This window comes from Engystomops pustulosus, chromosome 9 (assembly GCF_040894005.1).
Source record: "Engystomops pustulosus chromosome 9, aEngPut4.maternal, whole genome shotgun sequence".
Taxonomy (NCBI): domain Eukaryota; kingdom Metazoa; phylum Chordata; class Amphibia; order Anura; family Leptodactylidae; genus Engystomops; species Engystomops pustulosus.
The window spans coordinates 108,116,720-108,135,066 of NC_092419.1; the positions used below are offsets into that span (position 1 = coordinate 108,116,720).

The 18,347-nt window shown below is 47.0% G+C and overlaps 1 protein-coding gene across 1 annotated transcript in view; it reads left to right on the forward strand.

Annotated features, from left to right (window-relative positions):
- Nucleotides 1–10,249: 10,249 nt before the first annotated feature.
- Nucleotides 10,250–18,347, forward strand: part of ABCA2 (ATP binding cassette subfamily A member 2) — a 78,662-nt gene continuing 70,564 nt past the window's right edge. The window contains exon 1 of the mRNA XM_072125475.1: nucleotides 10,250–10,556. Coding sequence (XP_071981576.1) covers nucleotides 10,491–10,556 — 66 coding nt within the window. The 5' untranslated portion in view covers nucleotides 10,250–10,490. The remainder of the gene's footprint in view (nucleotides 10,557–18,347) is intronic.

Sequence of the window (18,347 nt, forward strand, 5' to 3'; positions counted from 1 at the left end):
TCTCCCCAGGATGTAATGGCTGATAACAGAGAGTAATAGATTGTATCCCCCCCCCCTGTACAGTCTCCTCTCCCCGGGATGTAATGGCTGATAACAGAGAGTAATAGATTGTATCCCCCCTGTACAGTCTCCTCTCCCCGGGTGTAGTGGCTGATAACAGAGAGTAATAGATTGTATCCCTCCCCTGTACAGTCTCCTCTCCCCAGGATGTAATGGCTGATAACAGAGAGTAATAGATTGTATCCCCCTGTACAGTCTCCTCTCCCCGGGATGTAATGGCTGATAACAGAGAGTAATAGATTGTATCCCCCCTGTACAGTCTCCTCTCCCCGGGATGTAATGGCTGATAACAGAGAGTAATAGATTGTATCCCCCCCCTGTACAGTCTCCTCTCCCTGGGATGTAATGGCTGATAACAGAGAGTAATAGATTGTATCCCCCCCCCCCTGTACAGTCCCCTCTCCCCGGGATGTAATGGCTGATAACAGAGAGTAATAGATTGTATCCCCCCTGTACAGTCTCCTCTCCCCAGGATGTAATGGCTGATAACAGAGAGTAATAGATTGTATCCCGCCCTGTACAGTCTTCCCTCCCCGGGGTGTAATGGCTGATAACAGAGAGTAATAGATTGTATCCCCCCCCCTGTACAGTCTCCTCTCCCCGGGATGTAATGGCTGATAACAGAGAGTAATAGATTGTATCCCCCCTGTACAGTCTCCTCTCCCCGGGTGTAGTGGCTGATAACAGAGAGTAATAGATTGTATCCCTCCCCTGTACAGTCTCCTCTCCCCAGGATGTAATGGCTGATAACAGAGAGTAATAGATTGTATCCCCCTGTACAGTCTCCTCTCCCCGGGATGTAATGGCTGATAACAGAGAGTAATAGATTGTATCCCCCTGTACAGTCTCCTCTCCCCGGGATGTAATGGCTGATAACAGAGAGTAATAGATTGTATCCCCCCTGTACAGTCTCCTCTCCCCGGGGTGTAATGGCTGATAACAGAGAGTAATAGATTGTATCCCCCCCTGTACAGTCTCCTCTCCCCGGGGTGTAATGGCTGATAACAGAGAGTAATAGATTGTATCCCCCTGTACAGTCTCCTCTTCCCGGGGTGTAATGGCTGATAACAGAGAGTAATAGATTGTATCCCCCTGTACAGTCTCCTCTCCCCGGGGTGTAACGGCTGATGACAGAGAGTAATAGATTGTATCCCCCCCTGTACAGTCTCCTCTCCCCGGGGTGTAATGGCTGATAACAGAGAGTAATAGATTGTATCCCCCCCCCTGTACAGTCTCCTCTCCCCGGGATGTAATGGCTGATAACAGAGAGTAATAGATTGTATCCCCCCTGTACAGTCTCCTCTCCCCGGGATGTAATGGCTGATAACAGAGAGTAATAGATTGTATCCCCCCTGTACAGTCTCCTCTCCCCAGGATGTAATGGCTGATAACAGAGAGTAATAGATTGTATCCCCCTGTACAGTCTCCTCTCCCCGGGATGTAATGGCTGATAACTGAGAGTAATAGATTGTATCCCCCCCTGTACAGTCTCCTCTCCCCGGGATGTAATGGCTGATAACAGAGAGTAATAGATTGTATCCCCCCCCCCCCCTGTACAGTCTCCTCTCCCCGGGGTGTAATGGCTGATAACAGAGAGTAATAGATTGTATCCCCCCCTGTACAGTCTCCTCTCCCCGGGATGTAATGGCTGATAACAGAGAGTAATAGATTGTACCCCCCTGTACAGTCTCCTCTCCCCGGGGTGTAATGGCTGATAACAGAGAGTAATAGATTGTATCCCCCTGTACAGTCTCCTCTCCCCGGGGTGTAATGGCTGATAACAGAGAGTAATAGATTGTATCCCCCCTGTACAGTCTCCTCTCCCCGGGGTGTAATGGCTGATAACAGAGAGTAATAGATTGTATACCCCCTGTACAGTCTCCTCTCCCCGGGGTGTAATGGCTGATAACAGAGAGTAATAGATTGTATCCCCCTGTACAGTCTCCTCTCCCCAGGATGTAATGGCTGATAACAGAGAGTAATAGATTGTATCCCCCCCTGTACAGTCTCCCCTCCCTGGGATGTAATGGCTGATAACAGAGAGTAATAGATTGTATCCCCCCTGTACAGTCTCCCCTCCCCGGGATGTAATGGCTGATAACAGAGAGTAATAGATTGTATCCCCCCTGTACAGTCTCCTCTCCCTGGGATGTAATGGCTGATAACAGAGAGTAATAGATTGTATCCCCCCCCCTGTACAGTCTCCTCTCCCTGGGATGTAATGGCTGATAACAGAGAGTAATAGATTGTATCCCCCCCTGTACAGTCTCCTCTCCCTGGGATGTAATGGCTGATAACAGAGAGTAATAGATTGTATCCCCCCCCCTGTACAGTCTCCTCTCCCTGGGATGTAATGGCTGATAACAGAGAGTAATAGATTGTATCCCCCTGTACAGTCTCCTCTCCCCGGGATGTAATGGCTGATAACAGAGAGTAATAGATTGTATCCCCCCCCTGTACAGTCTCCTCTCCCCGGGATGTAATGGCTGATAACAGAGAGTAATAGATTGTATTCCCCCTGTACAGTCTCCTCTCCCTGGGATGTAATGGCTGATAACAGAGAGTAATAGATTGTATCCCCCCCCTGTACAGTCTCCTCTCCCTGGGATGTAATGGCTGATAACAGAGAGCAATAGATTGTATCCCCCCTGTACAGTCTTTTCTCCCCAGGATGAAAAGGCTGATAACAGAGAGCAATAGATTGTATCCCCCTGTAAAATTTCCTCTTCCTGGGATGAAATGGCTGATAACAGAGAGTAATAGAAGGTATTCCCCTGGGTGCAGTATTGTACCCTTGTGATGAGGTTCTTGCCTTGTCCCTGTCTCTGGCCTGGTGCGTCTTCTTTGCATGCTGATTGGCTGGCTCATTAACATGCAGCAGAGGTTGGGCACTACCTGCCTTTATTTGCATATGAGACCAAAGTCCTGTCACCATGGAGCTGCACTCACATAACCCTCTCCTGAAACCCTCTGTGCTGCTGAGGACCCTGCTATTTCTCTTGTTAGCCACTTCACTCCATTGCCCTCCCCTTATCATGAGATAATGGGGACACATCAGTGTTCTTACAAGATTAACACAGTGTACTCCTGAAATACTCTGTGCTGCTGGGAATACCTCAAAACTGCACTAGAATCAAATGTGGTGCCAAAAACAACAGCATTTTCCTCTCACCACCTCTCCTCTACTCTCATCAGCATTGTCCCCCCACCACCTCTAATCTACACTCAGCAGCATTGTCCCCTCACCACCTCTCCTCTACTCTCATCAGCATTGTCCTCTCACCACCTCCCCTCCACTCTCATCAGCATTGTCCCCCCACCACCTCCCCTCTACTCTCATCAGCATTGTCTTCTCACCACCTCTCCTCTACTCTCATCAGCATTGTCCCCTCACCACCTCTCCTCTACTCTCATCAGCATTATCCCCTTACCACCTCCCCTTTACTCTTATCAGCATTGTCCTCTCACCATCTACCCTCTACTCTCATCAGCATTGTCCCCTCACCACCTCTCCTCTACTCTCATCAGCATTGTCCCCTCACCACCTCTCCTCTACTCTCATCAGCATTGTCTCCTTACCACCTCCCCTCTACTCTTATCAGCATTGTCCTCTCACCATCTACCCTCTACTCTCATCAGCATTGTCCCCTCACCAGCTCTCCTCTAATCTAATCAGCATTGTCCCCTCACCACCTCCCATCTACTCTCATCAGCATTGTCCTCTCACCACCTCCCTTCTACTCTCATCAGCATTGTCCCCTCACCACCTCTCCTCTACTCTCATCAGCATTGTCCTCTCACCACCTCTCCTCTACTCTCATCAGCATTGTCCCCTCACCACCTCTCCTCTACTCTCATCAGCATTGTCCCCTTACCACCTCCCCTCTACTCTTATCAGCATTGTCCTCTCACCATCTACCCTCTACTCTCATCAGCATTGTCCCTTCACCACCTCTCCTCTACTCTCATCAACATTGTCCCCTCACCACCTCTCCTCTACTCTCATCAGCATTGTCCCCTTACCACCTCCCCTCTACTCTTATCAGCATTGTCCTCTCACCATCTACCTTCCACTCTCATCAGCATTGTCCCCTCACCAGCTCTCCTCTACTCTCATCAGCATTGCCCCTCACCACCTCTCCTCTACTCTCATCAGCATTGTCCCCTCACCACCTCCCCTCTACTCTCATCAGCATTGTCCCCTCACCACCTCCCCTCTACTCTCATCAGCATTGCCCCTCACCACCTCTCCTCTACTCTCATCAGCATTGTCCCCCCATCACCTACCCTCTACTCTCATCAGCATTGTCCCCTCAGCACCTACCCTCTACTCTCATCAGCATTGTCCCCTCACCACTTCCCCTCTACTCTCATCAGCATTTCCTCTCACCACCTCCCCTCTACTCTCATCAGCATTGTCCTCTCACCACCTCCCCTATACTCTTATCAGCATTGTCCTCTCACCACCTGTCCTCTAATCTCAGCAGCATTGTCCCCTCAACACCTCCTCTCATCAATATTGTCCCCTCACCACTTCCCATCTACTGTCAGCAGCATTGTCCCCTCACCACCTCTCCTCTAGTCTCAGCAGCATTGTCCCCTCACCAACTCTCCTCTACTCTCATCAGCATTGTCCCCTCACCACCTCTCCTCTAGTCTCAGCAGCATTGTACCCTCACCACCTCTCCTCTTGTCTCAGCAGCATTATCCCCTCACCACCTCTCCTCTAGTCTCAGCAGCATTGTCCCCTCACCACCTCCCCTATACACTCATCAGCATTGTCCCCTCACCACCTCTCCTCTAGTCTCATCAGCATTGCTCATCACCTCAGCTCTACTCTCATTAGCTTTGTCCACTCATCACCTCCCCTCTACTCTCAGCAGCATTGTCCACTCATCACCTCCACTCTTTTTCCTCTACTCTCAGCAGCATTGTCCCCTCAGCACCTGCCCTGTACTCTAAGCATCATTGTGCCCACACCACCTCCCCTCTACTCTCATAAGTAATCTCCCGTCAGCACCTCCCTTCTACTCTCAGCAGGATTGTCCCCTCACCACCTCTCCTCTACTCTCTGCAGCATTGTCCCCTCACCACCTCCCCTCTACTCTCATCACCATTGTCCCCTCATCACCTCTCCTCTACTCTCAGCCGCATTGTCTCCTCACCACCTCTCCTCTACTCTCATCAGCTTTGTCCCCTCAGCACCTCCCTTCTACTCTCAGCAGCATTGTCCCCTCACCACCTCCCCTCTACTATCAGCAGCATTGTCCCCTCACCACCTCCCCTCTAGTTTAAGCAGCATTGTCCCCTCACCAACTCTCCTCTACTCTTATCAGCATTGTCCTCTCACCACCTCCCCTCTACTCTCAGCAGCATTGTCCCCACACCACCTCCCCTCTACTCTCATCAGCATTGTCCCCTCACCACCTCTCCTCTAGTTTCAGCAGCATTGTCCCCTCACCACCTCCTCTCATCAGAATTGTCCCCTCACCACCTCCCCTCTACTGTCAGCAGCATTGTCCCCTCACCACCTCTCCTCTACTCTCAGTAGCATTGTCCCCTCACCAACTCTCCTCTACTCTCATCAGCATTGTCCCCTCACCACCTCTCCTCTAGTCTCAGCAGCATTGTTCCCTCACCACCTCTCCTCTTGTCTCAGCAGCATTATCCCCTCACCACCTCTCCTCTACTCTCATTAGCATTTTCCCCTCACCACCTCCCATCTACTCTCATCAGCATTGTCCCCTCACTATCTACCCTCTACTCTCATCAGCATTGTCCCCTCATCACCTCCCCCCTACGCTCATCAGCATTGTCCCATCACCACCTCTCTTCTACTCTCATGAGTATTGTCCCCTCATCAACTACCCTCTACTCTCATCAGCATTGTCCCCTCACCACATATTTTCTACTCTCATCAGTATTGTCGCCTCACCACCTCTCCTCCAGTCTCATCAGCATTGTCCACTCATCACCTCCCCTCTACTCTCATCAGCTTTGTCCACTCACCACCTCCCCTCTACTTTCAGCAGCAATGTCCACTCATCACCTCCCCTCTATTCTCAGCATCATTGTCCCCACACCACCTCCCCTCTTTTTCCTCTACTCTCAGCAGCATTGTCCCCTCAGCACCTGCCCTGTATTCTAAGCATCATTGTGCCCACACCACCTCCCCTCTACTCTCATAAGCAATCTCCCGTCAGCACCTCCCTTCTACTCTCAGCAGCATTGTCACCTCACCACCTCCCCTCTAGTTTCAGCAGCATTGTCCACTCACCACCCCCCCTCTAGTTTCAGCAGCATTGTTTCCTCACCAACTCTCCTCTACTCTCATCACCATTGTCCCCTCACCACCTCTCCTCTACCCTCAGCAGCACTGTCCCCTCATCACCTCCCCTCTAGTTTCAGCAGCATTGTTCCCTCACCAACTCTCCTCTGCTCTCATCACCATTGTCCCCTCACCACCTCTCCTCTACCCTCAGCAGCACTGTCCCCTCATCACCTCTCCTCTACTCTCATCAGCATGGTCCCCTCAGCACCTCCCTTCTACTCTCAGCAGCATTATCCACTCACCACCTCTCCACTACTCTCATCAGCATTGTCCTCTTACCATCTCTCCTCTACTCTTATCAGCATTGCCCCTCACCACCTCCCCTCTACTCTCATCAGCATTGTCCCCTCACCACATATTTTCTACTCTCATCAGTATTGTCGCCTCACCACCTCTCCTCTACTCTCAGCAGCATTGTCCTCTCACCACCTCTCCTCTACTCTCTGCAGCATTGTCCCCTCAGCACCTCCCTTCTACTCTCATCAGCATTTTCCCCTCACCACCTCCCATCTACTCTCATCAGAATTGTCCCCTCACCATCTACCCTCTACTCTCATCAGCATTGTCCCCTCATCACCTCTCCTCTACTCTCAGCAGCATTGTCTCCTCTCCACCTCTTCTATACTCTCATCAGCATTGTTCCCTCACCACCTCCCCTCTACTCTCATCAGCATTGTCCCCTCACCACCTCCCCTCTACTCTCATCAGCATTGTCCCCTCACCACATCCCCCCTACTCTCACCAGCATTGTCCCATCACCACCTCTCTTCTACTCTCATGAGTATTGTCCCCTCATCACCTACCCTCTACTCTCATCAGCATTGTCCCTTCACCACATATTTTCTACTCTCATCAGTATTGTCGCCTCACCACCTCTCCTCTAGTCTCAGCAGCATTGTCCCCTCACCACGTCTCCTCTAGTCTCAGCAGCATTGTCCCCTCACCTCCTCTCCTCTACTCTCATCAGAATTGTCCACTCATCACCTCTCCTCTTTTTCCTCTACTCTCAGCATTATTGTCCCCTCAGCACCTGCCCTCTACTCTAAGCATCATTGTCCCTACACCACCTCCCCTCTACTCTCATCAGCAATCTCCCCTCAGCACCTCCCTTCTACTCCCATTAGCATTTTCCCCTCACCACCTCCCATCTACTCTTATCAGCATTGTCCCCTCACCATCTACCCTCTACTTTCATCAGCATTGTCACCTCATCACCTCTCCTCTACTCTCAGCAGCATTGTCTCCTCTCCTCCTCTTCTATACGCTCATCAGCATTGTTCCCTCACCACATCCCATCTACTCTCATCAGCATTGTCCCCTCACCACCTCCCCTCTACGCTCATCAGCATTGTTCCCTCACCACCTCCCATCTACTCTCATCACCATTGTCCCCTCACCACCTCCCCTCTACGCTCATCAGCATTGTCCCCTCACCACCTCCCATCTACTCTCATCAGCATTGTCCCCTCACCATCTACCCTCTACTCTCATCAGCATTGTCACCTCATCACCTCTCCTCTACTCTCATCAGCATTGTCCCCTCACCATCTACCCTCTACTCTCATCAGCATTGTCACCTCATCACCTCTCCTCTACTCTCAGCAGCATTGTCTCCTCTCCTCCTCTTCTATATGCTCATCAGCATTGTTCCCTCACCACCTCCCATCTACTCTAATCACCATTGTCCCCTCACCACCTCCCCTCTACGCTCATCAGCATTGTCCCCTCACCACCTCCCCTCTATGCTCATCAGCATTGTCCCCTCACCACCTCTCTTCTACTCTCATCAGTATTGCTAAGCTGTGTATCTAATCCTATCCTGTGTGATACTGTCTTCTGAGCTGTGTATCTAATCCTATCCTGTGTGATACTGTCTGCTGCGCTGTGTATCTAATCCTATCCTGTGTGATACGGTCTACTTAGCAATGTATCTAATCCTATCCTGTGTGATACGGTCTACTTAGCAATGTATCTAATACTATCCTGTGTGATACTGTCTATTTAGTGGTTTAGTTAACCTATCCTGTGTGATACTGTGTGATACTTTGCGATGTATCTAATCCTATCCTATTCGATACTGTCTACATAGCGGGATATCTAATCCTATCCTGTGTGATACTGACTGCTGAGCTGTGTATCTAATCCTATCCTGTGTGATACTGTCTGCTGAGCTGTGTATCTAATCCCATCATGTGTGATACTGTCTGCTGAGCTGTGTATCTAATCCTATCCTGTGTGATACTGCCTGCTGAGCTGTGTATCTAATCCTATCCTGTGTGATACTGTCTGCTGAGCAGTGTATCTAATCCTATCCTGTGGGTTACTGTCTGCTGAGCTGTCTATCTAATCCTATCCTGTGTGATACTGACTGCTGAGCTGTGTATCTAATCCTATCCTGTGTGATACTGTCTGCTGCGCTGTGTATCTAATCCTATCCTGTGTGATACTGTCTGCTGAGCTCTGTATCTAATCCTATCCTGTGTGATACTGTCTGCTGAGCTATGTATCTAATCCCATCCTGTGTGATACTGTCTGCTGAGCTGTGTATCTAATCCTATCCTGTGTGATACTGCCTGCTGAGCTGTGTATCTAATCCTATCCTGTGTGATACTGCCTGCTGAGCTGTGTATCTAATCCTATCCTGTGTGATACTGTCTTCTGAGCTGTGTATCTAATCCTATCCTGTGTGATACTGTCTGCTGCGCTGTGTATCTAATCCTATCCTGTGTGATACGGTCTACTTAGCAATGTATCTAATACTATCCTGTGTGATACTGTCTATTTAGTGGTTTAGTTAACCTATCCTGTGTGATACTGTGTGATACTTTGCGATGTATCTAATCCTATCCTATTCGATACTGTCTACATAGCGGGATATCTAATCCTATCCTGTGTGATACTGACTGCTGAGCTGTGTATCTAATCCCATCATGTGTGATACTGTCTGCTGAGCTGTGTATCTAATCCTATCCTGTGTGATACTGCCTGCTGAGCTGTGTATCTAATCCTATCCTGTGTGATACTGTCTGCTGAGCAGTGTATCTAATCCTATCCTGTGGGTTACTGTCTGCTGAGCTGTCTATCTAATCCTATCCTGTGTGATACTGTCTGCTGAGCTATGTATCTAATCCCATCCTGTGTGATACTGTCTGCTGAGCTGTGTATCTAATCCTATCCTGTGTGATACTGCCTGCTTAGCTGTGTATCTAATCCTATCCTGTGTGATACTGCCTGCTGAGCTGTGTATCTAATCCTATCCTGTGTGATACTGTCTTCTGAGCTGTGTATCTAATCCTATCCTGTGTGACACTGTCTGCTGCGCTGTGTATCTAATCCTATCCTGTGTGATACGGTCTACTTAGCAATGTATCTAATACTATCCTGTGTGATACTGCCTGCTGATCTGTGTATCTAATCCTATCCTGTGTGATACGGTCTACTTAGCAATGTATCTAATACTATCCTGTGTGATACTGTCTATTTAGTGGTTTAGTTAACCTATCCTGTGTGATACTGTGTGATACTTTGCGATGTATCTAATCCTATCCTATTCGATACTATCCACATAGCGGGATATCTAATCCTATTCTGTGTGATACTTTGTACTTAGTGTTGTATCTAATCCTATCCTGTGTGATACTTGTATCTAATCCCATCCTGTGTGATACTGTCTAGTTGCCGGTGTATCTAATCCCGTGCTGTATACTTCTTTTAGTATGACTGGATGAGTCTCTGTGGATGATCCTGTGACATGGTGACTGCAGAGGTAACAGCTGTCTGGTGAATGTGCGCCTGCCCCTTTAAGAGTGGGCGGGGCCATGTCAGGCTGGCAGGGGCTGTAACTCAATGCAGTAGAGGAGGAGGAGGCTGCAGGGAGATGATAACACAGCTGATTGCTGGGCAGCCGCAGACCCAGAGCCTGTGCCAGGGCCAGGCGGCACCGCTGGGGGCCCTGACCCGCTCACACCATACATTATTGCTTCATTGTGTCATGTATGTGAGGTCAGCGCCATGGATGGGGTCCTGCACGTCCCCCGCCTCTGAATAACCCCAGGCTGTAAGGGAGAAGACCCCCAGGGGGTCCCGGCGGGTGCAGACCATGGGCTTCCTGCACCAGCTGCACCTTTTGCTCTGGAAAAATGTCTCCCTGAAGCGGCGGAGCCCGGTGAGTAATGATAACCTTTATTTATATAGCACCAACATATTCTGTAGCGTTGTACACACACTGGGGGATGAGCCTGCAGAGGTGAGGGGTGACCCCAGAGGTGAGCGGTGACCCCAGAGGGCACCGGATGGGGTGATAGCTGTGGGTAACCGGCAGGGCCCACCGTGTGATGCATACAGGCACCGTCCAGGGGGGCGGCAGTGGCCTCCACTTACCCCAGGGGCTACTGCCGCCCGAGGCATAGCACCCGCCACCTCCTGCACTCTGCCCGCCACTTCCTGCTCTGTCCATGGTGTCACTTACCTGCTACTCACCTGTCACTGACCCCACACTGCACTCTCCCGCTGCCCCCCTGTCTCTGCTCTTATTCTGCTTCAGTGTTTTCACTGCACTTAAATCCCCATCCTGACATCTCTTACCACGCACTCTCTTTAACCCTTAATTTCTCTTTTACCCGCAATCTCTGCCCCCACTTTGTTGGGTCTAACACTTCACTCTCTGCTTGACCCTCACTGTCTCTTACCCAGCACTCTCTGCCTCACTCTGCTGTCTCTTACCCAGCACTCTCTGCCTCACTCTGCTGTCTCTTACCTGACCCTCTCTGCCTCACTCTGCTGTCTCTTACCCAGTGATCTCTGCTGTCTCTTCCCTGGCGCTCTCTGCCTCACTCTGCTGTCTCTTACCTGACCCTCTCTGCCTCACTGCGCTGTCTCTTACCTGACCCTCTCTGCCTCACTCTGCTGTCTCTTACCTGACCCTCTCTGCCTCACTCTGCTGTCTCTTACCCGGCGCTCTCAGCCTCACTCTGCTGTCTCTTACCCGGCGCTCTCAGCCTCACTCTGCTGTCTCTTACCCGGCGCTCTCAGCCTCACTCTGCTGTCTCTTACCCGGCGCTCTCTGCCTCACTCTGCTGTCTCTTACTCGGCGCTCTCTGCCTCACTCTGCTGTCTCTTCCCTGGCGCTCTCTGCCTCACTATGCTGTCTCTTACCCGGCGCTCTCTGCCTCACTCTGCTGTCTCTTACCTGGAGCTCTCAGCCTCACTCTGCTGTCTCTTACAAGGTGCTCTCTGCCTCACTCTGCTGTCTCTTACCTGGAGCTCTCAGCCTCACTCTGCTGTCTCTTACACGGTGCTCTCAGCCTCACTCTGCTGTCTCTTACACGGCACTCTCTGCTGTCTCTTCCCTGGCGCTCTCTCCCTCACTCTGCTGTCTCTTACCCGGTGCTCTCTGCTGTCTCTTCCCTGGCACTCTCTGCCTCACTCTACTGTCCATGTATTCTCCCTGTTGACACTTCTAGATCTTGTTGCCTTCTCCGTCTTCTTGAGGCTTGATTGCTGTCATCTGTTGCAGTCTCTTCTCATTGACTGTCACTTTTTTCTGTCTCTTACCTGTCATTCCCATACTGTTAGCTGTCTCTTTCATATCTACAGTTGTGCTGTCTCTTTTATGCTCATACTATATGAGCGGTCTCTCTGTTGCTGTCTCTTCTATGTCTATAGCTCAGCTGTCTCGTACCGGTCTATTCTCTTCCTGTCTTTTTATTTCCACCATGAAGGGGTTAAAGGCTATGGGGGGGTCTCCATTGATTTGGGGTGCAGGGGACCTATGGATGTCATTCGTTTCATGTATGCAGCTAGCTGCAGGGCTCCATCATTCATCTTCATTACCGTACACAGCCGCCCTGTCTATCCGCATTGGATTGCACACGTAGAGTGTAAGCTCATGAGACAAGGACATTGTGAGTGATACACGTCCTCCTCCGGCATCCGCCTGACACCCCGGACCCATCACTTGTCCTGTCGGCCATCTTTCTCTGTGTGGACCGGCATGTGGCCCCTTAGAGGTGTTCATGGGGGCCACTGGGAAAATAAAGGGGCCACAGTAGCATGACAAGGCCAGGATGATGGGGGTTATCTATTAGGGTGGGGGGGTCACATGAAATGCAACCACAATAATCCATCGCCTGTATATCCTCCATATAGTGCGGTCTCCAGTCTTCATGGCAGAGGGGAGGGTTTGTCACAGTGTGACAGTACATACAGACCCCCCCAGCTGTGATGCAGGAGGATCTCCAGTGGTTATGGTAGCAGATCTCCAGCTCTAGATAATACCCGGCCGTGATCAGGAGAGTGAATGACCCCCCCCCCCCCCAGATCAGCCCAGTGACACCGTGACTCAGATTGTGTAATGTGCACAGCGCTCTAACTGGGTCACTGCCAGGTACCTACACAAGGTATATATATATATCCTGCACTACCAACACGTATAACACAGATATAAAGAACAACTCATCCACAATCCCCAGGACCAGCAAAATAAGATCCAGGAAATACAATGTGACTTCTCATTATTCATTCTATAATACATCACGACCGCGCACAGATCTCATATTATCTGTATCCTGGGAGGAGCGAAGGTTCATTGTCAGCTCTGCTGTGTAATGTATGTACTGCCGCTACTATAATACTGCCCCCTATGTACAAGAATATAACTACTATAATACTGCCCCCTATGTACAGGAATATGACTACTATAATACTGCCCCCTATGTACAAGAATATAACTACTATAATACTGCCCTCTATGTACAGGAATATAACTACTATAATACTGCCCCCTATGTACAAGAATATAACTACTATAATACTGCCCCCTATGTACAGGAATATAACTACTATAATACTGCCCCCTATGTACAAGAATATAACTACTATAATACTGCCCCCTATGTACAGGAATATAACTACTATAATACTGCCCCCTATGTACAAGAATATAACTACTATAATACTGCCCCCTATGTACAAGAATATAACTACTATAATACTGCCCCCTATGTACAGGAATATGACTACTATAATACTGCCCCCTATGTACAAGAATATAACTACTATAATACTGCCCTCTATGTACAGGAATATAACTACTATAATACTGCCCCCTATGTACAAGAATATAACTACTATAATACTGCCCCCTATGTACAGGAATATAACTACTATAATACTGCCCCCTATGTACAAGAATATAACTACTATAATACTGCCCCCTATGTACAAGAATATAACTACTATAATACTGCCCCCTATGTACAGGAATATAACTACTATAACACTGCCCCCTATGTACTGGAATATAACTACTATAATACTGCCCCCTATGTACAAGAATATAACTACTATAATACTGCCCCCTATGTACAGGAATATAACTACTATAACACTGCCCCCTATGTACTGGAATATAACTACTATAATACTGCCCCCTATGTACAAGAATATAACTACTATAATACTGCCCGTATGTACAGGAATATAACTACTATAATACTGCCCCCTATGTACAAGAATATAACTACTATAATACTGCACCCTATGTACAGGAATATAACTACTATAACACTGCCCCCTATGTACAGGAATATAACTACTATAATACTGCCCCCTATGTACAAGAATATAACTACTATAATACTGCCCCCTATGTACAGGAATATAACTACTATAATACTGCCCCCTATGTACAAGAATATAACTACTATAATACTGCCCCCTATGTACAGGAATATAACTACTATAATACTGCCCCCTATGTACCGGAATATAACTACTATAATACTTCCCCCTATGTACAAGAATATAACTACTATAATACTGCCTCCTATGTACAGGAATATAACTACTATAATACTGCCCCCTATGTACAGGAATATAACTACTATAATACTTCCCCCTATGTACAGGAATATAACTACTATAATACTGCCCCCTATGTACAGGGATATAACTACTATAATACTGCCCCCTATGTACAGGAATATAACTACTATAATACTGCCCCCTATGTACAGGAATATAACTACTATAATACTGCCCCCTATGTACAGGAATATAACTACTATAATACTGCCCCCTATGTACAGGAATATAACTACTATAATACTGCCCCCTATGTACAGGAATATAACTACTATAATCCTGCCCCCTATGTACAGGAATATAACTACTATAATCCTGCCCCCTATGTACAAGAATATAACTACTATAATACTGCCCCCTATGTACAGGAATATAACTACTATAATACTGCCCCCTATGTACAGGAATATAACTACTATAATACTGCCCCCTATGTACAGGAATATAACTACTATAATACTGCCCCCTATGTACAGGAATATAACTACTATAATACTGCTCCCTATGTACAGGGATATAACTACTATAATACTGCCCCCTATGTACAGGAATATAACTACTATAATACTGCCCCCTATGTACAGGGATATAACTACTATAATACCGCCCCCTATGTACAGGAATATAACTACTATAATCCTGCCCCCTATGTACAAGAATATAACTACTATAATACTGCCCCCTATGTACAGGAATATAACTACTATAATACTGCCCCCTATGTACAGGAATATAACTACTATAATACTGCCCCCTATGTACAGGAATATAACTACTATAATACTGCCCCCTATGTACAGGAATATAACTACTATAATACTGCCCCCTATGTACAGGAATATAACTACTATAATACTGCCCCCTATGTACAAGAATATAACTACTATAATACTGCCCCCTATGTACAGGAATATAACTACTATAATACTGCCCTCTATGTACAGGAATATAACTACTATAATACTGCCCCCTATGTACAGGAATATAACTACTATAATACTGCTCCCTATGTACAGGGATATAACTACTATAATACTGCCCCCTATGTACAGGAATATAACTACTATAATACTGCCCCCTATGTACAGGAATATAACTACTATAATACTGCTCCCTATGTACAGGGATATAACTACTATAATACTGCCCCCTATGTACAGGAATATAACTACTATAATACTGCCCCCTATGTACAGGGATATAACTACTATAATACCGCCCCCTATGTACAGGAATATAACTACTATAATACTGCCCCCTATGTACAGGAATATAACTACTATAATACTGCCGCCTATGTACAGGAATATAACTACTATAATACTACCCCCTATGTACAGGAATATAACTACTATAATACTGCCCCCTATGTACAAGAATATAACTACTATAATACTGCCCCCTATGTACAGGAATATAACTACTATAATACTGCCCCCTATGTACAAGAATATAACTACTATAATACTGCCCCCTATGTACAGGAATATAACTACTATAATACTGCCCCCTATGTACAAGAATATAACTACTATAATACTGCCCCCTATGTACAAGAATATAACTACTATAATACTGCCCCCTATGTACAGGGATATCCTGTCTGCACAATCCTCTGGGAGGACTGTTACACTGCTATAACCCTGTCTTTGTTGTTGTTACATTATTGCACATGTCACTGAGGGTTCTCCAGGCTGCTTACAATTGCGCTGAAATCCTCTGCAGTGCTGTGAGCAGAGCATTTTTGCTATTATTTTGCATAGACTTTTCATTTTTGGCTTCGTTTATTAGGGGAACTCCTAGCGCTGATTCATGGTGATATTTGGATATGTGATCGCCCTGTCGGGTCAGGTGACGCCCTAACCTACAATCAGTGGATTACTGCGCTGTGTTATGTGCCTATTATATGATAGGGGGCGTCGCTGGGGCCATGTCATGTGAATATAGGGCTTATGGTTATGGCATTGATAAGGTGATAATCCCATCTGGTGCAGGAATTGTGCTGATATATGATATACTATTTAAAGGGCAGCATCACCTTTGCTGTAGACGTGATCTCCTCTATAATCCTTATGTTACCCATTATAACCATGTGTCCCCCATGTCTGGGGGACGTGTCAATCACCAGTTATTACCAATCAAAAAGCCCAAAAAGGTAGAATGGGGGCGCTATTGCATTAGAATCTATGGAAAGTCAGTGGTTAAAAGTGGTACTGCAAGCAATAGAAGTCCATGTGAATTGGAATGGCTGATGTAAACATAATGCACCCATCTTTCTAATGGAGAAGCTTAGCTCACCCAGCTTTCTTTGGCTTCTGAACGGCAACTATTTCAGTGGTCACCCATCTTTCCATAATCCAGGAAGGAAATGTTTTCAGTACTAAGCAGACTAACCAATCAGGGTTCTAATAAAGCTGGGAATCCCTGCTACAATTTTAACAACAGTAATATTGGCTTTCACCCTGCTTTCCCAGATCCCTAAATGGCAAAGGATCCGTATTATCATTATTATTAATCTAAAAAATCTGAGACTTTCCATTTTTTTAGAAAGCCAGAGGGTTTTGTGACAGCCATGTAAGTCGTTACTCAGCTTTTCTAGATTCCGGAATGGAAAATCAGAATCATAATGTGGCAACCCCTCAGCCATTTTTATTTCATTTAGTGCTCTAGGAAAGCTGGGTTGCAAGGCCTTTTTATCATTGTAATGGCGGCCATATTAGTGGTACCCAGCTTTACCAACATCCTGAATGGTAAATCTGCCTTATGATGCAGTGGACATTTATTTGCTTAAATTGCAAACAAACCTTTAAGAGTATTAAGAAAGCTGGGTATTGATCACTTACTGACAGCCATATTGGTGTACACCCAGCTTTTCCAGGTTCCTGGACAGGTAACTTGGTAATTCCCCTCCTTGCTTGTATCACTATATAACTAATTAGATAAGGAATTCAGGCTGGAGGAAAGTTGGGTGGGCTTCTCTGTGTTAAAGTGTATGGATTGTGCCTCAGCTTTCCCAGGCTTTGAATGGAAGAGATAACACTTTATAGCTAAGCTGATAAGGGATCAGGGCTGTAGGAAAGCTGGATGTGGATATTGCAGGTTCTGATGTCATGATATGAAATATTAATGTCCTCCTGGCGGTGTTTTCTTAAGCAGCCTTCTGGGACATGGCGGTTGTTTTTATAGCTGTTGACACCGCCTGCGCCCCCCAAGGGGGTCCCCCTGAGGGAAGGGACGTATAGTAACCGCGTTCTCGGGTCTATAGGGGCGCACATGTTTTTTTCATGCTGAAGAAACTGGAATGCTGTAGCTGGCAAATGTTGCATTGCTTTATATTTATCTGGTCTTTGGAAAGCTGGGTGATGATAAATAGTTTTGTACAATGTAGTATATGTCCGTATACATTATGCACTATGTGGCCTATATATGGCAGTACTATGTGGGTTGCATATGGCAGTATTATCTTGGCAGTATGTGGCAGTACTATGTGGGTTGCATATGGCAGTATTATCTTGGCAGTGTGTGGCAGTACTATGTGGGTTGCATTTGGCAGTATTATCTTGGCAGTATGTGGCAGTACTATGTGGGTTGCATATGGCAGTATTATCTTGGCAGTGTGTGGCAGTACTATGTGGGTTACATATGGCAGTATTATCTTGGCAGTGTGTGGTAGTAATATGTGGATTGTATATGGCAGTATTATCCTGGCAGTATGTGGCATTACTATGTGGGTTGCTTATGGCAGTATTATCTTGGCAGTATGTGGCAGTACTATGTGGGTTGTAAATGGCAGTATTATCTTGGCAGTGTGTGGCAGTACTATGTGGGTTGTATATGGCAGTATTATCTTGGCAGTGTGTGGCATTACTATGTGGGTTACATATGGCAATATTATCCTGGCAGTATGTGGCATTACTATGTGGGTTGCATGTGGCAGTATTATCTTGGCAGTGTGTGGCACTACTATGTGGGTTTTATATGGCAGTATTATCATGGCAGCTTGTGGCAGTACTATGTGGGTTGTATATGGCAGTATTATCTTGGCAGTACTATGTGGCTTGTATATGGCAATAGTATGTGGGTTGTTTATGGC